General features: G+C 35.4%; 2 protein-coding genes across 3 annotated transcripts; both read left to right on the top strand.

The window, feature by feature from the left end:
* The first annotated feature begins 2,337 nt into the window (after positions 1 to 2,337).
* Positions 2,338 to 7,927, top strand: LOC109002922 (WD repeat-containing protein DWA2-like). Its single transcript, XM_018980846.2, has 13 exons — positions 2,338 to 2,621; positions 2,751 to 2,834; positions 2,928 to 3,060; positions 3,743 to 3,854; positions 4,333 to 4,432; positions 4,846 to 4,973; positions 5,388 to 5,457; positions 5,697 to 5,785; positions 6,131 to 6,176; positions 6,725 to 6,798; positions 6,887 to 6,960; positions 7,045 to 7,103; positions 7,546 to 7,927. Exons 1-13 carry the CDS (start codon positions 2,577 to 2,579, stop codon positions 7,585 to 7,587), a joined length of 1,056 nt encoding a protein of 351 aa, XP_018836391.1. The 5' UTR covers positions 2,338 to 2,576; the 3' UTR covers positions 7,588 to 7,927.
* A 7,566-nt stretch (positions 7,928 to 15,493) lies between these two features.
* Positions 15,494 to 22,434, top strand: LOC109002924. Of its 2 annotated transcripts, XM_035695522.1 has the most exons (12): positions 15,533 to 16,175; positions 16,451 to 16,545; positions 16,705 to 16,898; positions 18,187 to 18,226; positions 19,022 to 19,103; positions 19,249 to 19,326; positions 19,447 to 19,572; positions 20,166 to 20,287; positions 20,864 to 20,903; positions 21,155 to 21,229; positions 21,413 to 21,603; positions 22,085 to 22,434. In XM_035695522.1, the coding sequence occupies exons 1-11, from the start codon at positions 15,856 to 15,858 to the stop codon at positions 21,576 to 21,578; spliced, it is 1,338 nt and encodes a 445-aa protein (XP_035551415.1). In that variant the 5' UTR covers positions 15,533 to 15,855; the 3' UTR covers positions 21,579 to 21,603; positions 22,085 to 22,434. The 2 variants fall into 2 exon arrangements, with proteins under 2 accessions (XP_018836394.1, XP_035551415.1); XM_018980849.2 differs by lacking the exon at positions 22,085 to 22,434 and having other exon boundaries at positions 15,494 to 16,175; positions 21,413 to 21,794.
* The last annotated feature ends 63 nt before the right edge of the window (positions 22,435 to 22,497 follow it).

Here is a 22,497-nt window from a genome sequence, read left to right as displayed (position 1 = left end):
AAATTATAAAAAAAATATTTTTATAATTTTTTATTTTACTTCATTATTAAGAAATTATTTTTTAATAATATTATAATTTTTAAAAAAATTAAAATGGTCATGCTATAGCTCCGCTGGGAGCTCCCATTGGGTTCATCATGTATTTTTTATGTGTATTTTTTTAATTTATTTTTTATATAAATTTTTTTTACTCTTTTAAATATTTTTAAAAAATAAAATAAATTTAAAATATCATTAAAAAATACTTCCTTAATAAAAAATAAACAAAATATTAAAAAATATTTTCTTAATCACGAAATAGAATAAATATTATTTTTTATTCTATTTTATGATTAAGAAAATATTTTTGAATAATATTATAATTTTTATTTTATTTTTTAAAATATTTAAAATTATTAAAAATATCTATATATATAAAAAAAAAAAAAAAACACATATAAAAAAATCATACAGTCCAGCAGGAGCTCTCAACGGACATCCAGCATTTTCCTTCATTTATTGGTTCAAACAGCGATGGCTCATGGCTGTCTAATCATTCGGACCAACTTGCGAGGTCGAAACTTTTGACACCCCAGCTTTACTACAAAAAACAATTTAAAAAAAAAAAAAAAAATCACATGTATATGAATGGTGTCATATTGATCCAAAAAAAAAAAAAAAAATCCTCCTTGATGAGCCACTTCCTTTGAGTGGGCAAACAGCTAACTTGTGAGGTGGATGATATATAAAGAGTGGCCCTACCAAGGGTTCATTCCTAAACAATCTTCAACGTGGGGCATCGCATGCTACCCTTTAATCGGGGTGTAAAAAGAAATAAAAAAACTGGTTACATCGATCGATCCTGACCGAATCCACCACCGGATTGTACAATTGGGTTTGGTCCGATCAATAACCGATCTAGTTTAATACCAATCGAAATCGGATCGCTAGTAATTTTCATATTTTAAAAATCGATTTGAATCAAACTATACAGGTATATATATGTGTTTTTAAATTTTTTTATATTATATATAAAATATTTTTTCATATAATTTTTTATATTATATTATATACATTACATACTAAATTACTAATTAATATAACATGAAATATTAATCTTACTATTCATGTCTATTAATAGAACATTTGATATAACATAAAATTAATATTGTAAAATTTTAATATAACATCTTATAAAACATTAAATGAATCTTATAATTTGTAATATAACATTTGATATAACATATAAATTTTAATCTTATAACATAAAATGAATCTTAAAAACACGAACATTAGTATGAAGTTATTTTTTGATATATATATATATATATATTTATATATGTAAACCTATGTAAACCTATTATGCCAAAAATGATAAATACATTTTTTACATAAAAAATTATAATACATATGTTTTTTTTTATAAATACATTTTTATACATTTAATTAACTTATATAGTGTCATATGTGTAAATTATAAATCGAAAAAATTAAACTGGATCAGATATAAATTAAAAAAATAAAAAATTTTGATTTTAATTATGAATCAGGTTGTATAGATTTTTAAATTTTTTAAATTTATATTCAAAATTTATTCAAAATAAGACGGATTACATCCCAAGACTCTACGAGGGGTACGATGGATTTTCGTGGGTTTCATGAAATTGAGCGGCTTGCGGGAGAGGAGTTTCTCCTTCCATCACTCTGTGCATGAAGGGGTGGGTTATTTCTGTCTTTATATCAATTATTGTTTCTTTTTAACATTAGTGTTAAGGTTTCAAAACATGACATCGAGAATATGTTACAAAGATGACGCAGTTTATTTAGCTGTGTGAAATGTTATTTATTATTTTCACATCACATGTTAATATGTAATTTATTATTTTTATTATTTTATTTAAATACACATATGTAGTTTATTTTATTAGTGTATAGTGTATAAGATGATAAATAAAATTTTTATTTTTGTAAATATGTTCATGCAGTTGTGAAGAATTAAAAATTCACATACTTTTTTACAAAAGATAAAAAAATCTCGTAAATATAAATTAACAAATATTTATAGTTTGATTATTCATTAAATTGAAATAAATTATTTTTATTATAAAATAAATGTGACCTATCATAAAAAGTGAATGTGAGAATTTTTTTTTTTTTTTTATAGAGTTGACACTTATTTTTCAATCTCGAGAGGGTTGAATTTAAAAAGTATATAATATATGTTTAATTTTATAAAAAATGTTACCTCCATATCATAAAAATAAAATTATAAATTGACAGAATTTTTCATGATATGTGATTACTTTTCAATAAAAAATAATTTTATAATTTAACATATAATATCAAATTAAATTTATTATTATGAATCTAAAAATATCTCTCTTATTTCGTGGCGACAAGGATTCCGGGTTCCGGGTTGGGATGACGGTTCGATGGCGGGTATCGTCCACCGCTTCAAATCGAACCCAAGAAGCACCAGGGGGACTGCGACCGTTAAACTGATACCAGGGAGGCGTATTCTAGCAAAAACTCGGAAGACATTAGGTAGATGAACGCGTCCTCCTAGATCCCACTTCCCAGCATTAGGCGGTGCACAAATGCAAGGAGCATCATCAGGCATTGGATATGGTCTGAAATATCAGGTTACAATTCCCTATCCCTAATCGGCACATTTTTTTTTTCTTCTTCTGCTTTCTACCCTAGGCGTCAACTCAAGGTCTTCAATTTTTCTAAACCCTAGTTTGGATCGTGACTCTTTCTTTAATGTCCAGGCTAGATGCATTTCGGATGTGAAAGCAGACACAGATCACACTAGCTTCCTCACCGGCACTCTCAGTCTCAAAGAAGAAAACGAGGTCGATATTTACACCAATCCTTATTAATTTTTTCCCTGATTTTTTTTTTTAAAATTGTGTCGCTCTTGATTTCGTGGAAGTCAACTCTTTCAGGTGCATTTGATTCGGCTTTCTTCAGGTGGAAACGAGCTCATATGTGAGGGTTTGTTTTCGCACCCCAACGAGATCTGGGACCTCGCTTCCTGCCCCTTCGATCAACGGATCTTCTCCACCGTCTACTCTACTGGTAATTGACTGTTTACTTATTTTTATATTTCGATTTTCCATTTTTTATTAGGCTGTATTCCTTTTACTTACAATGCAAATGTGAATGATAGTTGGATGATCTTTGCTTCTTTTCAATGAGTTCCTAGCAATGGTTTTACTTTATGATATGGATATGTATTGGGTTTAGGAGTTTATATGCCTCTAAACACTGCAGAGAGTAAAGAATTACAAGTTCTGATCAAAACTCTGATTGCTTGCCGGTATTTTCATAGTGCTTTCCTGATTTCGACCACTCTTCAGCTTAGATGGGGAGCACTGGAAGATTAGAATACGAACATTCCTTTTTAACGATTTTTCTTACTGTTTTAGCTGAAACATATTTGAGGCTACTCTGTATATGCGATTCAATCTCCTTATAGAATACCAAATTCTTGTCTCTTCCCTCCCACTGTCTCTCACACCATGGCCGCTGAAACTGAGCTAATCTCCATTTTCTCATCAGGTCACTGATTACCAACTTTCTTCAGAGAGCACGATCTCCTTAGCATTTTTTTGGTTCTTTTATTCGTTTTTCCTTCAAAACTCTACTCTATAATGAACTTGTTTTTTTATTTTTTATTCATTCTTTATATCTGTTTTTGTTTCCAAGTTACTCCAGTGGCTCAAAGCTATAGTTATATATAATCTGTTTGTTCTTGAAGGTGAAGCATATGGAGCAGCAATATGGCAGATTCCTGAATTGTATGGAGAGCTAAACTCCCCTCAATTGGAACGGATTACCTCACTTGATGCGCACGTTGGTAAGATTAAAGGGTAAGTTTGTTTATCCTGGTCTTTCATTTCTTTTTTTCTAGGGAAATACTGTCCTAAATGCATTATGATGAACATTTTTCTCTCCTTTTCCGTATCATACCATGCGGCATATGACTGAGTACTCTATATTTTGTTAAAGTTACTGAAAGAAACGGATAAATATCTGCTGAATAATATGGTGCTACAAAACGTCTTAATATTTATACTCAATGTTTATTTTTAATATGCTAAATCACATACCACTCTAAAAGGAAGATCTATTTTTCTATTTTTTGCTTTTGGGATCAAGTAGCTCATCACCACTGTCTGGATCACTTGGGGTGATGGCGTGGTGTTTGATTTTGATTTTTTTGCAGTCAACTTTATGCTTTTTGTTTTGATGAATAAGGAACCCATTTTTGAGTTTTAACTTTCTGTATGTTTTTTATCGCTACATGTGATTCATCTGCTCACTCGAGTTGTATGTATAAACCTTCAGTGTTCTTTGGTGGCCCTCTGGAAGGAATGATAAGCTGATCAGCATTGATGAGGAAACTCTTTTCTTGTGGAGCTTAGATTGTTCAAAAAAAGTTGCGCAGGTATAGTTCATAGTGAAATTTGTGGAGTGATCCCATGTTCATTAATTGTAATTGTGGCAAAATTTAAGTGTAGCAAAGTTTCTTGTCTCTCTTCCGAAGGCATTATAAATTCAGGGCAAATACCTATTCTCTTCACTGAAACTTACAATAAGTTCCAATTTGGTCCCCAGAATTTAAAAAGTCTGCATCATGAATGCGAGTAGCTAACACATTGTGTTCAACAGACCACATGCCACTACTTACTGACAGAAGTTCAATTAAGTGATTACACACGGATGACTGATCACACGTGGTGGGATAGAAATAGAGTTCCATGAATCTATAGTTGCTTTATGGAGTAGCTGCATCGTCTGACAATTATACTCTTTAAATTCTTGTGCTGATTCTCATTAAGTTCTGGTTGCACAAACCAGGTACAATCACAAGAGTCAGCCGGTATGTTGCATAACTTATCTGGAGGAGCATGGGATCCACATGACATGAATGCTGTTGCTGCCATTTCTGAATCCACCACCCAATTTTGGGATCTACGGACAATGAAGTATGTTGCGTTTTCCCAATCTATTATTGCATTTAGTTTTTGGTTATGACCCATATATGTAAAGTTTTCCTGTAGGTCAGTTTTTGTTGAAGTTGTCAAATGTTCCTAGGCTTATCAGCCCACCCATTTTCTTCATTTGAAGCTGTGAACAACCTTGATGTTCTGTTTTCCTCCTGTTATGGAAAAGTGCTTATTTTCTTGAATAGGTCAACAATCATGTGTCCTTGAGTGGTTATTTTTTGATTTTCCTTTTTTCAAATTTACAACATTTCAGTAGATTAGTTAGCATGATTTAGAATAACTTTCTGATTTTCATAAGTGAGGAAAAATATTTATGGAACCACTAATTTGATATGGTATAAGTTTGTCACACAAAATATCAATGCAGCTAATGATTGTATTATTTAATTGCAGGAAGACAAATTCAATTGAGCGTGCACATATCCGCAACATAGATTACAACCCTAAGAAGAAGCATATACTTGTAAGAAAATAACTTTTGCATTAAGCATGGTCATTGTATAATCCTTTTAAAAATATAAATGTGTCATTGTCTACACACATATGCATGCATCTGTTTTATAGAATGTAAGACATAGATTACTTGTCAAAAATAAATGCAATACATAGATAATTTCTTCACATTGCTTCCTGTGGCATGAAAAACAGTTTTAGTGATTCTAATGGGTGTTAGCATAATAAATAGTTTATCGTTACCAACAGGTCACTGCAGAGGATGAATCTGGGATACACATATGGGATCTTAGAAAGCCAAAGGTTCCTATCCAAGAGCTTCCAGGACATGCACACTGGTATATATATTAAGTACAGTTGCAGTTGTGATTATTGAGCACGGGACCAGGGTTTACTCTGCAGGGGTGGGTCCGAAGGGTCCTACCTTGGAGAGGTTCCCTGACATTAAAAAAAAAAAAAGAAGTTGTGATTATTGATAACTATGTTACTGCAAGATGAACCCTATTGTGTACATGCATCTGAAAGGGCTGTTACTATCTTTGTGCACTTTTAGGTGTTTTTAAGTTGGCCATATTGTTCATAAACACACACGTGCCTGCATATACAACACATTTTTTTATCATTATTATAGATTTTCATACTTTCAGCTGCCTAATTTGACCTGTTTAAAAATGTGTCACCAGGACATGGGCTGTCAAGTGTAACCCTGAGCAAGACAGGCTGATTTTGGTATTCTCTCTGAACCCCGGACAAATACACACACACACACAAAAACATTCAGACACATATTAAAGCCTTTGTCTGAATTCAAAAAGTAAATCATGGCATACCTTTTGCATTGATCTTAAAATGTTTTATTTTGGCTTAGAAGAGTTTTAGACGTAAGTGTACCCCATGTGACCTCAAATACACTGTATATGCATGTCTTCCAAACATTTTAAAACCTCATTTGGATAGTGAAAATATTTCATCTCATCTCATCTCATCATTACGATTTTTTCAAATTCTCTCATAAAATATAATAAACAATTCAACTTTTTCAAATTTCAAAATAATAATAATAATATTAAAAAATAATATTTTAACAATATTTTATTCAACTTTATTTAAAATCATATCATCTCATCTCATCTCACTATCTAAACCGCACCTAAATATATGGACGATGACTGAAAGAATGACTCACTGCATCAATGAAACCAAACATGATGTTTCAGGTTTTCTTGGGAACCATAATTATTGACATTTTTTTCCTGATAAAATGTATCCTATTGCAGAGTGCTGGTACGGACTCAACTGTCAACTTGTGGTTGGCTTCTTCATCTACCAGTGATGAGTTTACAACAGAAAGGTAGTTTGCTTGTCTCGGGTGTTCATTTTTTAAAATTATTATTATTAGTATTATTTATTAATTTAATTTTTTTCCTTGTTTTTTGCAGCTTGCTTGATTCACCAACTCGTCGGATTGATCCGTTACTTAGTTCATACAGTGACTATGAAGATAGTGTTTATGGTAACCGCTGCAAGTTTGCAACCCTTGGTTTTCTGTGTATTTCATCTTTACAGTGAAGCTGACTTGTTTTCACTTGACTTGAAGGCATTGCTTGGAGCTCTCGTGAGCCTTGGATCTTTGCGTCATTATCCTATGATGGAAGGGTAAGAACAGTAGTAATCTGTTATAGAAAGTAATCGAAGTACTAATTAGTATTTTTGGGGGGAAAGAATTAGAACTAAAGACTTGCTTTGCTGCATAACCTTATAATCTTATTATTGCTTGGTAAAGCTGCAAGACGTCCATCTTATAAAAAAAAAAGCTGCGAGACGTCCATAGCCAGGACGACTCATCAATTTGTTTTGCCCTTCTGTTCCTCAGTGGCACAGTGGGAAGGAACATGAAGTTTAAGGCTTTATCATTTTTGTCATACATGGCTTCCTATACGATCCTGTAATAGTGTGATGTGTTTCCATTGGGATTGCTAGCGTGGGATTGTTAGAACTGTGTGAACAGGCATTGATGCGTGCAATAAATGCAGAAAAAACCCATTTGAAATTAGTCCATAACTCATAAATTTGAGTCTTTTTGTTTCATGCAAAACAGGTGGTTGTGGAAACAGTGAAGGCTCTTCTCTCAAAAAAATGATGCTTTGACACGTATTGCCCATTGCCACAACTGGTCGAGACAGTGCTGGTGCTGGCCAATATCTGTGTGCATTCCCTCTATGGTTGGTCTCTCAGATGCTAACAGACGGACACCAGAAAGGAGAAGAACCTAATTTCGGGTTTGGGTGTGTCGTACTGATTGATCTTAATGCAGCCTGAGAGGCTATTCGTGCAGTGAGTAGTGTCCTATAAACAACCTGATATTATGAAGATAGCTCCAATGCTTACAGACTTTTTTCGCGTGTATCTCAAGGCAGATTTGATTATCATGTACTTTCATGGAATTTTAATTTTAATTTCATATAAGATTTTTTGTAGTATTCTTGCATTCAATAAGCTCAACCATTGCTTTTTTTTTTTTGACAAAGAATTCAAGTGGTGGCTATAACAAATGGCTATAACAATCGCGAAGAAAAAATGGGCCATCATAATCTGAAATTGATTTGTTGCGTAGAAATTTTGTTGTACGGGAGTGACATTTAATCTTATCCAAACGCAGAGGGACGTGAGTCACGCAGAAGGTGGTCGGTCGTGTTTCCTCCTCCAACGGCACACCCTGTCCCCCGCACATCCCCAAGTCTTTTCTTCTGTTTCGGATCTCATCATATTTTATTATTATAATTTTTTATATAAAAAATAATAAATAATTTTTTTTAATTTTAAAATAATAATAATATTAAAAAATATATTCTAACAACATTTTATTAAACTTTTATTTAAAACCATTTCATTCCATCGAAAAATACTAATAGTGGACTCAACTTAACTAAATTTTAGTCACAAAAATTCACTATAATAGACTCAATAAATAAACAGTAATTTTAGCCCAAGATACTAGCCAAATCTGGTAGCCCCTTGGGTTGACCAAATATTACTTTCACCATAAATAATTCAAAAAATATTCACAACCTCCTAACACTCTACATTATTTTTAATTTTTATTATTTTTTTCTTTTATTAAATATTTATTATATGAATAATAAATAAAAAATTTGAAATAATTTAAAAAGAATAAACTCAAAAAAAATTTTTAAAAAATTTAAAAAAATGTGGAGTGTGGAGTGTGGTGGAGGTTGTGTAGCAATGCTCTAAATAATTATCCTCCTGCTACCTGTTATTTCTCTTATGCAAAAATATTACAGAAAAAATATATTTATTATGAATATATGACCGTTAAAAAAAATATAATCGTTAAAAAAATATATCAATTAAAAGAATCTAACCGCAGTAAAAAAGATTGTTAAAAAATTATATCATTTAAGAATAATATGAACATTAAAAAATGAATATGTATTTTTTTAATAACGAATAAATATTTAAATTATAATTAGAATTAAAATAAATAAAAGTATCAAAATTAATATTTTGAATATAATAATAATAAATTTAGAGGATTTGTTATTTGATATTGTTAAAAAATAAATATTTAAATTTATAAAACTAAATTATCTAATCAAATTTACATCAAACTTTTTTTATTTATTTATAATAAGATCGAACTTTATCGAGTCTGCTCTCGCTATCGAAATGGGCCAGTTTGCCGTGTCATTTGGAGACCTGTGGCTCTCTCCGTCACCATGTATACCCCTGCCACGTACCTTTTAGGCTCTTTACGCGTAAGCACCCACGCATTCAGACTCAGCTTATCCACAAGCGCATGGCCAACAAGTGCCCTGCCATGTCATCCTACATCAAGGTCCTGACACGTGGTGAGACCTTATGACAAACAAGGAAAAGGTCGCAGTGATGCAACTTGGACGTGAACGTGGTGGGGGATAGCCTCATGCTTTTTTCCCTAACAGGGATAATAACAGTCCCATTTTCAGAGTTGTCGTACCACTCTTGTGGGCATTCAGTTACGAGCTTGGCTATTTATTATCTTCATATATTATATATTATATTTTTTTTATTTTTTTTTAAAAAATTTTGATTTTAATTTTTTTAAACTAATTAAATTCTTTCTACTTATCATCTATATATCACACATTTGATAAGAAAAAAATATAGTATATAGTGTGTAAACAGATGAATAGAATTTTTTAGGGGTGCTACCCGCATGGTGCGGGACGGGGGCACCCCTTTCTTGCTCCCCACCCCCCGCCATGCGGGGGGAGGGTTTCAATCCCACCCTCCACCCACGGGAGGCTCTTGGCTGCACCACGAGTCTTAAGACTTGACTTTAGTGACTAATTAAAGGGGTCGTGGGGTCTCTTGACCTCTACGTCTATTGGTTGCACTGTAAGTCTTTGGACTCAGGTGACAAAGTAAAGGGGTCGTGAGGTCTCTTGATCTCCAAGCCCATTGGCTGCACTGCAAGTTTTTAGACTCGACTTTGGTGATTGAGGGGTCGTGGGGCCTCTTGACCTCCATGCCCATTGGTTTCACCGCAAATCTTTGGACTCGACTTTGGTGGCTAATGGTACGTTTGGGTAGTGAGAATACTTGAGAAGTGTTGAAAATCTTTGTGAATAGTTATGAGTAGAGATTGGAGTGAGTTTGTGGGTCCCATTGATAATATTTTGAGTTGTTTGGATGTGTGAAGTATGTTGAATTTTTTACTTTTGAAAATGTAGTTAAAAAATGTGTGGGTCCCACAAATATTATAGTGATTTTATTTTTAGTAATAAATATTATAGTGATTTTATTATAGTGATTTTTTAATATTAATAAATATTGTAGTGATTTTATTTTATTTTTATATATACTAATGATAAATATTATAATACTTTTATTTTCATATATATAATAATGATAAATATTATAGTAATGTTATTTTTTATTTATATATTATAGTGATTTTATTTTTTATTTATATATAATAGTGATAAATAGTGATTTTATTTTTTTATTTATATATAATAGTGATAAATAGTGATTTTATTTATTATTTATATATTATAGTGATTTTATTTATTATTTATATATTATATTGATTTTATTTTTTATTTATATATAATAGTGATTTTATTTTTTATTTATATATTATAGTGATTTTATTTTTTTATTTATATATAATAATGATTTTATTTTTTATTTATATATAATAGTGATAAATAGTGATTTTATATTTTATATTTATATATTATAGTGATTTTATTTTATTTTTATATATTATAGTGATTTTATTTTTTATTTATATTTATTAGTGATAAATATTATAGTGATTTTATTTTTTATTTATATATAATAGTGATAAATATTATAGTGATTTTATTTATTATTTATATTTAATAGTGATAAATATTATAGTGATTTTATTCTTATTTATATATAATAGTAATAAATATTATAGAATGTTTGTGAATAGTTATGAGTAGAGATTGAAATGAGTTTGTGGGTCCCATTGAGAGTATTTTAAGTTGTTTGGCATGTGGAGTATTTCTAATAGTACGAGAATACTTAAAAAATGCTGAGGTATGTTGGCTACCCAAACCCAGCCTAAGTAAGGGGGTCGTGGGGTCTCTTGACCTTCATGCCCATTGATTGCACCGCGAGTCTTTAAACTTGACTTTGGTGACTAAGTAAGGGGGTCGTGGGGTCTCTTGACCTCCACGTCAATTGGCTGCACCATGAGTCATTGGACTTGACTTTGGTGGTTAAGTAAAATGGGTCGTGGAGACTCTTGACCTTCACGCCCGTTGGCTGCACCACTCAACTTTGGTGGCTAAGTAAAAGGAGTCATGGAGACTCTTAACCTCCATGCCCATTGGCTGCACAGTAAGTATTTGGATTCAATTTTGATGGCTAAGTTAAGGGGTCATGGGGTCTCTTGACCTCCACACCTCTTGGCTACACCGTGAGTCTTTGGACTCGACTTTGGTGACTAAGTAGTGGGGTCGTAGGTCCTCTTAATGCGCGGCTCGTGTAATACATTGGCGCCTCTATTGCTTCTTCTTCCTTGATTAGGACCGCAGAGACGGCGCCAGGGGGGATACCGCCAGGTATATGTATAAGGTGTCCTCTTGATTAGGCTGCTTTAGCAGAAGTGGGTTAGATAAATACTACTTTAACTCTTAGAAAGCTCGATTGCATTCTTCATTCTATAGGTGTATCTTTTGTAGAACCCTAAAAAATGGAAGGCATTTGTTCGTGAATCTTGACACAAATTTATTCAAGGCTGCCACTTTACCTGCCAACCTTTGGGTGTCGTTGATGTTCTAAGGCGGCTTCATGTTCAAGATGGTGCCAATCTTTTCAACGTTTGACTCGATGCCCCTTTTAGAGACAATAAAGCCCAAACATTTTCTCGAATCTATCCCGAAAGCACACTTTGCCCGGTTTAATTTCGTCTTATACTTACGAAGCACAATGAAAGATTCTCTTAAGTCTGTTAGGTGTTGGGCGGGTTCCTTACTTTTCACCCACAAGTTGTCGATGTATGTATACCTCCATAGTCTTCACGATCTGTTGTTTAAACATCAGATTGACCAACTTTTGGTAAGTCGCCCCGGCATTCTTTAGCCCAAAGGGTATCACTCGGTAGCAGTAAAGACCTCTATTGATGATAAATATCGTCTTCTCTTTATCCGACTAGTTCATGCAGATCTGATTGTATCCTGAATATGTGTCCATAAAACTCAGCACCTGGTGTCCCGTTGTGGCTTCAACGATAATACCGATCTGCGTCAAAGGGAAGTTGTCATTGAGGTAGGCTTTATTCAGGTCTATGAAATCCACACACATCATTCATTTCCCGTTAGCTTTATTGACTAACACTATGTTGGAGAGTCACTCCGGATAGTATGTTTCTCTTATAAACCCTCAAGTCGAGAGGTGATCTATCTCCTCAGCTATGGCTGTGCACTTTTCCGTGCTGATTGTTCTTTTCTTTAGCATATCTTTTTTGCCGCTAGATCAACACATAGCCTCTATGATGACATTATCAATTACTGGCATGTCTTCATGACTTTAGGCGAAGACATCTCTGTGTTCAATCGACATTTATTTTAATGCCACCTTATATTCGAGGGGAGCTTTGTTTCCACCCGTGTTGTGGCGTTCGATCGATTTGGGTGTAAGGCTACTATCTCTAGAGGCTCGTTTGCCTCTGCCTGCATCAGATTGTTCTCATCCCTTGCTTCCATCTCCTGGCTAGCTATGATCAACGGTGGGGGTGGCGGCTTCCCTTCCAAACTTTCCGCGCCACATACGCATGGTGCCCCTGCTCTGAGTTCCTGCACGTAGCATTCTCGTGCCAGGATTTGCTCTCCCCGAACCTCGCCAATGCCTGTCTCCATTGGGAACTTCATTTTTAGGTGGTAGGTAGATGTGACAACCTTCAAATTATTCCAAGTTGGGCAACCCAATATGGCGTTGTCGGATGATAGTGCTTTAAATACCAAGAAGTTTGTCATTGTTGTAACTATGGGTGACCCTTGACCGACTGTGACCGGTAGTGCAATGGTGCCTATTGGTTGAACAGCCTCACTAAAGAATCCCTTTAGGGGGTAGGTAACGAGTGTAGCTTATTGGGGCTAATGCCCATTTTGGTGAAGACATCCCAGAATAAGATGTCAGTTGAGCTTCCGTTGTCGATTAAGATCTAGCTGGCTGTGTAGTTTGCGATTAACAAAGTGACTACTACGGCCTCATCATGGGGGTACAAAACCCCTTGACAGTCTTTGTCTCCAAAAGAAATGGTAGGCGTGGTACCCAGTGTGGGGTCTTTGGATGTTTTATCCGCCATGTACACCTCGTGGTACCTTGCTTTACGGGCGTGAGCCTTTCTACTGGATGCCGTCACGAATCTGCTTGCAAATCCTCTTGCTATGGTGCGGATTTCTCCTAAGAGAGCTTGGTCTTGGTTGCGAGATTGGCGAGAGGCGTAATGTCTCCGTTCCCTTTTTTGTCTCTACCTTTTTAGGCTACTGCTCCGTATGGGCTCAAGCCCCCGTCCTTCTTCTCTCCTTGGTTTGACGTGCTCGACCAATATTCGTTCGAGTTTCCCACTTCCCCCCAATCTGGCTACTATTTTCTTCATGGTTGAGCAGTCTTCTGTCCAATGAGTACCCGATTTGTAGTATTTGCAATAGCATTGGCCCCTTGTGGATGGACGCTCTTCTTTCCTTGTGGTTTCCACATTTTCTTGTACACTCAAATTGTTGTAGATGAGGAGATACCCTTGGTCACGCTAGGTGGGGTACCTTTCTTGATGACTTGGCCTTGTATTCCTGTCTCTTGCACTGTTCTTGGTTTCTGACTTCACCTCTTGCTTCATGGGTTCTAAGAGGGCTTGTAATATGTCATATGCGTTAACATAATCATTAGCATTGTCCATGAATTTCCTCATAATGGACTCCAGGGCCATATAACTCCCAGAAGGGTGGTTAGTGTGATCTTTTCATCCTAATTATCTGTAATCAATTTCTCCTTGTTGAATCGGATCAAATATGCTTTCAAACTCTCATTTTCCCTTTGTTTAATGGTGAAAAGATAAGCGGTGGGCTGTTGACGTCTCCTACTAGCCATGAATTGTGTTAAGAATTGCTTGACCAACTCTTCAAATTATTAATAGATCCTGGTCGTAAAATTGCAAACTAGCATTGTGCTATTCCTTTTAATGGAAAGCACGACAAGCTACCTCTCCTGGGAAGCCGTGGAGAGTCATGTGTGCTTTAAAATTCTCCAAGCGATCTACAAGATCCCGAGATCTGTCATATATGTTGATTTGAAAAATTTTGAATTTAAACGGGAGTAGAACTGCCATCACTTCATTGTTATAGGGAAGATCAGTCCGATTTAGCAACTGCTCTACGGAGGAAGATCCTCCCATTTTTCTTGCCATCTCATCGTATTTATCTACGAGACTACACAACTTGTCGTACAATCTCTTCTTTTCTAACTCCTCAGCGTTCATGCCTCTTGCGCTATGCGCATTTCCTTCTATCTGTCCGTTGTGGACAGTTGGTGTAGTAACATTATATCGTTTTAGCTCTTCGTTCTCCTTTCGCAGCTGCTTAACCACTGTCGTCGCCTTTTTCAACTTTTCTTCAGCTTTTGCCCACCTCGCTTCTACGCCTGTCATATTCATCTCTTGGTCACGGGTTGCTTGAGATCACATGGTAGTTAGCATGTGAAATTCATGTTGAAGTCTATAGAAATCCCATGGACGATGCCGATGTTAAGGATATATTTCACACCACCAACTGCATGGATAATCTATAATAGATGAGATGGCGGCACGTGGTGCCCAGTGGAACTCTGATGCCTAAGTTAGAGAGAAGTAATTTTAATATAAGTATATGAATGAATGACAAATACGTTACCTTTATGTGTTATTTATAGGAGTATGAAGATATTGATAACGACTAGTTTCAAAGTTTATCTTGGATAACTCTCGAATAAATTGATAGGATAACTTTTCTGTAAGGTGCTATTTATTATCTATATTATCCACCATATATCCATAGGTTTAATTTATGGGTTTGCAGATTAACCCCGATTATTGAGGTCTTAGACTTGGGTCCTCCAACATATAAATTTATTTTTTTGAGATCCTAAATATCCCTTCTAACTGTCATATACCCTTAATTAAAAAAAATAAAGGAGAAAAATCTATCCATTTTTAATTTTTTTTTTCCCCTCGTTTAGAAGATTTCAATAGGAAATTAGGAATAACGAACATGAAAAAAAAAAGAAGGAAATATATCTTCTTTTTTCTTTTGATAAGGCCAAGTTGCTTTTTTGGCAAAAAAAAATTGGGAACTTTTTCTATTCTTGTCGTTTTGTAAAGAAAGAGTGGATGGGATCATGGGACTGTTCCTAACAGTGTTCCATCCAACGCAGCAAGGAGAGAAGTGACGGTAAAAATATAGACACGTGGCAGGGCCAAAGAGGCATAACGGATACAAATTTCGAAGTGGGTCCCGGCCATCCTGCTCACGTGTATGATTAAATTCCCCCGGGGATTCGCAGGCATTTCCAATAGGAAAGCACCCCTCTCTCCGATCTCGATCTCTCTCTCTCTCTCTTCTCTTTCCGTTCGCTCTTCAAACTCAAAGTTCAATTATTCCTCACCGTAAAATTCGCAGCACAAAGATTCGCCCGAAAGACTCTTCTCTACTTCCCATTGGTCCCATGTTCTATCTTCCATAATTACCCAATTATAAATTAGAAGGTAGAAAACAGAGGTCTCCTTCTTGTACACACTGTAACAACACTCAATACTGACTTCCAACAATACTACGAGCCTGTTCTCCCTAGGGTTTTTTACCTTTCCTTCCTTCCTTGAATGGCATTCTCTTAATTGATGGCGGTGAGTTCAGGACGCCTCTCGGCTCACTTCGATTTCAAGCTCGGAAGAGGGCGCCGATCCTTCGGAGATGGTTTTCCACCGACGGGTATTCTAGGCTTGGATTTGGGTAAGCGTTGGAGCAGAAGGGCGCGTGACCGAGTCTTAATAGTGGGTCGAATCGGCTGCTGCTGCTCCGACCCCGCGGTCCCCATCCGAAGAACGTCCGGGTCCGGAAAGCGCGTGGAGAAGACCGAGGAATGGCGCTTGGATCCCAAGAAAATCCCTCACAGAGTCCGTACCCAAGCCTCCCCTGCAGTGCCCTTCGCTTCGTCTCAGTAGGTCCCTATCATCTTCTTTTATATGGACGATATACACTGTCGTTCAATCCTTTGGCTGTGGAATTTGGAATTTGATAAACCAAGACAATAATTCAACTTTTTGGTGAATACTGTATTTTAAAAAGTGACCGTTGCATATTAGAGTCTTGTTTAGTAGTTTCTTCAACCTTTTCAACTCTTCCTTTTTTCTAACACTGTCTTGATTGCCTTTTGTAGATTGCTTGTGCTATCCATTCATTTTGATAAGTTGTTGCATTACAATTTTGCTGCAGATGGCACACTGTTTCAAAACAAGAAAAAAAGTTCTATCCTCGCTGTACTCCGGGAAATTCCGGACCGCAATCCCGTGACACTCCTCCGAAAAGAGGTAATTTACAATGCATTTACATTCGTCAAGGTAAAAATGGAAGATAACCATGAAACTCAACAAAGAAATTCCATCTATGCTAACAATTGATTGATGGTATCTTTAAGTAGTATGCCTGATAAACAAGTGCTGTGTTCGTAATTTGTTCCTTCACTGTAGACACCGGCATTGCGAATGAGAAGGACTGGGGCATTAGCTTACTGAATGAGAATGTTATTGAGTCGGGCACTAATGAAGATGGAAGTACATGGCATCGGGAAAGCGGGGAAGACTTCGGAGAAAATGGGTACAGATGTAGGTGGACAAGGATGGGTGGTCGGTCATACGATGGTTCCTCGGAATGGAGAGAAACGGTATAAAATCGTTCCATCATTGATGATATTTCATGTATGAGAGTGTTGTATTGAAGTGAAGCTAAATGGAAGCAAATCTCTGTGAAGTAATTTGTGCAATTGACATCTTAATCCATCTTTACAATTACTTTCAAATGTACTTATATTGATGAAAGTGCTACCAAAGAAGCTTCATGCACTTATCGTAAGTTTCTGAGGCTTACTGCTTGCATACTTTGAGAGCATAATGACTGAAGCTGCCTCACAAGTTTCTATCCTTTGACATACTGTTGATTATGTTGTCAAGTATCAACTAAATCTGGTAAGAACGGTTAATAAACAGCTACTTATAATGAGGGGAGGATGAAGTAAAAACTTAAAGGGAATGAGCTGCTAGTCTATTGCATATTACAATCTTTATTTCAGTCGAAAGCTATATGCTCTTTTGGAATCTCAAGGTGTAAACATTTCCTTTTAAGCAATGGTCATCTAATTTGCAAAAATAATTTATCAGTGGAGGTGATAGGTGCAGATTGATAGCTAGGGAAAAAGGTTGCTTTTTGTTACCTTGGCTTTATACCTAATCAGGATAAAATACATTGGAGAATACTTCCCTAAAAACTGGCAAAAAGGGAGTCTTATGTGATTAATGCATATTCAAACCAAACCAAATTTGAAAAACAGTTTTGTTGAACATCCTAGATTACCATAGTTTATCTGACAAGAGCAATGAGTAAGCTTTATCATGGTCATCGCATCATTTTATTTTTTTGTTATCGTTGGAGCTTCACAACTTATGGATGCTGTAGTCCCAAATTACTCATGCTGTAGCATATAGCCATGTATGAATGTTGTCAATTAAGGGACCAATATTTCACAAACAGTTGTAATTGATGTCTACTTGTATTGCTAGCCTATTATCTATGACAAATAGTATGATATTTCAAGTGTAAGGTGAAGTTTTATCATTTTTTCATGCTTTAAAAGTTGAAAAAAATTGATATGACTAGAATATTTTAACTAATACTATGTCTCTCCGTTGACTTGAATCATCTTTGTCTACTAGATGTATACGTTGTTTTTATCCAAATGCATTTGAGTTACTGGAGCAAAACACCTGTAACATTTTTTCTTGCTTTAAAGTTATTCCACACCTTTCGAGTTTATTTCAAGCGAGCTCTCGCTTTTCATAATTGTCAAATCTATGTTTAATCATCCACTTTGAGTAACAGATTACATTTTTTCATAACCCCATTTAGTATCATCCCAGGTGGATGCATTTAATTGGATTTATTGATCTCATTGACAGTGGTGGGAGAAAAGTGACTGGAGCGGATACAAAGAGCTAGGTACTTACTGACCCTCTCTATACTAGACCAGCTGGTTATTACCATGGATCAATAGAAAGTAGTTTGGTATTTTTTTTATAGTCTAGCATGAGTCTTGAATGAGTTCATCTAGTGGCTATTAAGTTGGAATGATAAGTTATAACTCAAATTGAGCTCAGCCCTGATAGTAATAAAGTGAAAGTTCGCACCTTTCAACATCTGTACTGCTATTTCTGTTGAAACTTTTCCATTGCCACATCCCCCCATTTCTCATAGTTTTGAATGGGATAGGTAGTCTCTAGTCTTTAATAGACAGCCACGTAGATGATGTTTATAATTCATGCTTGCATAGCTTGAAATTAAATAAGCATCTGGATTTTTCCAATGGTTGATATTGCCACATAAACAAACATAGCCACTTTTAGAGACGTATATCTAACAAATTGTCCATTCCGTGTTTCTTGTCCATATGAAAGACATAACCACCAATCTCCTTAGAAATTCAAATGGTATACAATGACAATGTGCATTCTTTTCAATGGAAGTTGTGTCTCAATAAGATTTTAATTGTCTGGCTGAATTAAATGACTTGAGCACTTATTTGATTCCTGTCCATTCATATTTCTTAACTTTTCACCACCATGAAAAATTTAGCTATTGTCTTTGGACATGCAATGGTTGACTGTTCCCAACATACCATGTGAATTAAGTACTATTTGCGTATCATTTAGATTTTAATTTCCATTTTCAATCTTTTGATTTGAGTGTTACTCTACTATAGGTGCATTCATTCGATTCTATATATTTTTCTCATAGGTGTGGAAAAATCTGGTAGAAATGCCGAAGGGGATTCATGGTGGGAAACATGGCAGGAAAATCTTCATCAAGATGAATGGAGGTCTTCATTAACTGTCTTCCTGCCCTCGAAAAAAAATTGACAGTTTTTTTTTTTTTAATATTGAACACTAAAAACATAGTCATGCTCCTGTTCCTCCCACATCAGTAAATAGGATGGGTAATTACTCTGGATTTTGACATTGCAGTAATCTTGCAAGGATAGAGAGGAGTGCACAGAAACAAGCAAAATCTGGCACCGAAAATGCTGGATGGTATGAGAAGTGGTAAGCCAATTTTTTTACAGCAAAATAATGGCAAGTTGTATGAATCAGTTATGCATTTAAACAACAATGAAGCATCTTACATTCATAATATATTGATGACACATCTAATCTTGAATATAGGTGGGAGAAATATGATGCTAAAGGCTGGACTGAAAAAGGGGCACATAAATACGGTAGACTGAACGAACAATCATGGTGGGAGAAGTGGGGAGAGCATTATGAAGGAAGAGGATCTGTTCTCAAATGGTTTTTTAACCATCTTTTCATATCACTTTTAACTTAAATGTGTTTTGTGGAAATTCCTTCTTCTCTGGAAAAATGTGAACTTCATGTGTTCATTTATTTGCCCATGCAGGACTAAACATAGACGTTTCATTTCATTACCTACATTTAAGATTCTTTTATAATACAGAGGTACATATGGAAATAAAAGAAACAATAAAGAGAAAGAAATTATATTAGTAAGTTCCAGGATTTCAAATTTCAGAAAAAATGTGGCACAGCAGATGCAGCAACAAGTCTCTGTAGTGATAGATGTGTGAAGCCACCATAAATTGGCAGCAAATTAATTGCCTCTCCTGTTTAATAATATATGAATGAAAATTATGTACAACTGGAAGAAATGATAGAAATGGTAGGCATTTTAGGGGGGACTATGAAAGAACTTATGTGTAAACCTCTTTCAGATTAATTAGTTGAGGGATAAGGTGTATTTTCCATGTACTTATTGAAAGAGTTGATGAATTACATGAAGTTCAGGTTTTTCTCCATCTGTTGGTGGGTTTAATTAGAGCTTCCCAGTTGATTCTCTCTCTTTCTCAAACTGTTACACTTCTCAGGACAGATAAATGGGCTGAGACTGAACTTGGTACCAAATGGGGAGACAAGTGGGAAGAGAAGTTCTTTGCTGGAATAGGTTCACGGCAAGGGGAGACATGGCATTTATCTCCCAGTGGTGAACGTATGTCAAGTACTTGAATTCTGGAGTGCCAATGTTTATGTCACATATCGTATCTGCCTGTTACCCCTTTATCCTTTATTGTTTTTTTGTGCCATTCAACATATTCTTTGAAATTCTCTTTTATGTTATTTTAGAATTTCTTGTGCAGCAACTGAAATCAATTTCTGTTGATTCCTTGAAATTTTGTACATGCTTCATTTTTCTTCCTAGGCCACATATGTAGGTGCAAGCAGGTCTTGTTCTCAAAGCACAAATAATATGCTTAACTGGCTTACTTCAGGGGTATAAATATTCTTAGGAACATGATACTGGTGTACAAAAAAGAGACAAATATTGAACATGATACGAGTAATGTGCTCCATTGTCTACCCTTAGGAAACATGAATAAAAATAAATGCAGGATTCTTCATGGTCTGAAAGACAGGAGTGAAGGAGGCATCAGTTCTATATTGCCTAGGATTCGATATAAGTTATTTCTTGCCCAGTAATCGAGATGTTCATTTTTGGTTATTCTTGTGTAACCCATGATGGTATAGTTCAAGCAAGAATTCATCATAATTTTATTTTCTTGTTCAGGTTGGTCAAGAACATGGGGGGAAGAACACTTCGGAAATGGGTATGGACATCAAGCTATTAAGCCATTTTATGAATCAAGCAAAGCTCCTCATGATTTGATTTTTGCATAGAGCCATAAGCCATATTTAGATCATTCTCAAAATTAACTGTGCATCTGAATTTAATAGCTAGATTTCACTTCTTTTTCCTTACATGCATTTGTGAAGTTAAAGATTAGAAGTCCTTTGTGACTTGTGTATGGTTGTCTTTTGCATGCTGTATGGATACTAATATGGCATTTTTCTATATCAGTAAAGTGCATAAATACGGGAAGAGCACAACAGGTGAAAGCTGGGATATTGTCGTGGACGAGGAAACCTATTATGAGTAAGCATACTTTTATCTTGACTATCAAAGTTAAGCAAGTTAAATGCAAGTAACTAACGGACTTTTGAGGATGAAATGAAGATGCAGGTGTTTTTTTTCCTAGTTTCCGGAGGAATGTGATATTCCTAGAAAAAGTTGCTTTAATTTAAATTTGAATTTGATGAGGTGTCACTTTTGATGAAGGGCTGAACCTCATTACGGTTGGGCAGATGTTGTGGGTGACTCAACTCAGTTACTTTCAATTAAACCTCGGGAGCGGCCACCTGGTGTCTACCCAAATCTAGACTTTGGGTCATCTCCACCGCCTCCACCTGATGACACACCAGAAGAGTCCCCTCCTTCGAGCTGATTTTTTAGCTCATAACTTAATTAAGGTGGTCTAGATTGGTTGAAACTCTTATAACAGAATATTGTGAATTGATCTTTCAATTAATTCATTCTTTTTTTTATTATTATTGTTAATGCTTCCATGTATTCAATGTCAGACCCTGGTTACGTTTTGGACAAAATTTATTTGCTTGGGATTACACCATAATAAGAAAGATACATTCTTATTTGGTATCAATGTGGTTGTTTCAATTTCATGTCAAGTATCTGGACACCCATTTTTGGATTGCGATGGATCTTGGGACTGAAACGCATTCCTGTTTGGTCCTCAAAGTGCTTTTAGTTTTAGCCCGTTTGGCATTCCTCTCCAAGGGTGTGCAAATTACACACGCAGATCCTTTAAAAAAAGCGAGTCCCGTATGAGAAATCTTAGTTTTTCGTTGTGGATCTTAATTTTTTTCGAAGAAAATGTGCAGGGTATGCACACCCTATACACCAGTATCTAACATGCTTATTTTATTTTAACAGACATTCATCGCAGGAACGGCCCTTTATAGGAAGGCAGGCCACTTGAACAAAGACTGCGTAACAATGCTGTCTGCTCCTACTTATGTTCCTCCCGCACTTACCAAGTTTTATTACCAATATTACTTTCTTCTGGATGTAATATTACTTGTGTCCCTCGTTGAACTAACAGCGACCCAACACAGCCAATGAGTACTGGAGTGGAAGAAAACGTAATTGAAGGGTAAATATAAAGTGGATCTGAGCATTTTTCGGTTACAACAAGAAACATTGATAAATACAGACAGCTCTGTACCTAAACACTAGTCAGATAAATAGGAACTCTAAACCTGTAATTTCTCAGTTAGTTTACAGCCGTCGTATATCACTGTTGCTATCTCCTGATGTGTTTCTAACATAACTAAGTTGAATTACAC

Source organism: Juglans regia, chromosome 11 (assembly GCF_001411555.2).
Source record: "Juglans regia cultivar Chandler chromosome 11, Walnut 2.0, whole genome shotgun sequence".
Lineage (NCBI taxonomy): Eukaryota > Viridiplantae > Streptophyta > Magnoliopsida > Fagales > Juglandaceae > Juglans > Juglans regia.
The sequence above is the reverse complement of the archived record's forward strand: the minus strand, read 5'-3'. Positions and strand labels throughout refer to the sequence as shown.

What these genes read in the sequence shown, in the direction of transcription:
- LOC109002924 (XM_035695522.1), top strand. Translation starts at nt 15,856, where the DNA reads ATGGCGGTGAGTTCAGGACGCCTCTCGGCTCACTTCGATTTCAAGCTC. An exon ending in GTGCCCTTCGCTTCGTCTCA is followed by an intron (nt 16,176 to 16,450) that starts GTAGGTCCCTAT and finishes ATTTTGCTGCAG; the next exon opens with ATGGCACACTGTTTCAAAAC. An exon ending in TGACACTCCTCCGAAAAGAG is followed by an intron (nt 16,546 to 16,704) that starts GTAATTTACAAT and finishes CCTTCACTGTAG; the next exon opens with ACACCGGCATTGCGAATGAG.
- LOC109002922 (XM_018980846.2), top strand. Translation starts at nt 2,577, where the DNA reads ATGCAAGGAGCATCATCAGGCATTGGATATGGTCTGAAATATCAG. An exon ending in GTCTCAAAGAAGAAAACGAG is followed by an intron (nt 2,835 to 2,927) that starts GTCGATATTTAC and finishes CAACTCTTTCAG; the next exon opens with GTGCATTTGATTCGGCTTTC. An exon ending in CTTCCAGGACATGCACACTG is followed by an intron (nt 5,786 to 6,130) that starts GTATATATATTA and finishes ATGTGTCACCAG; the next exon opens with GACATGGGCTGTCAAGTGTA.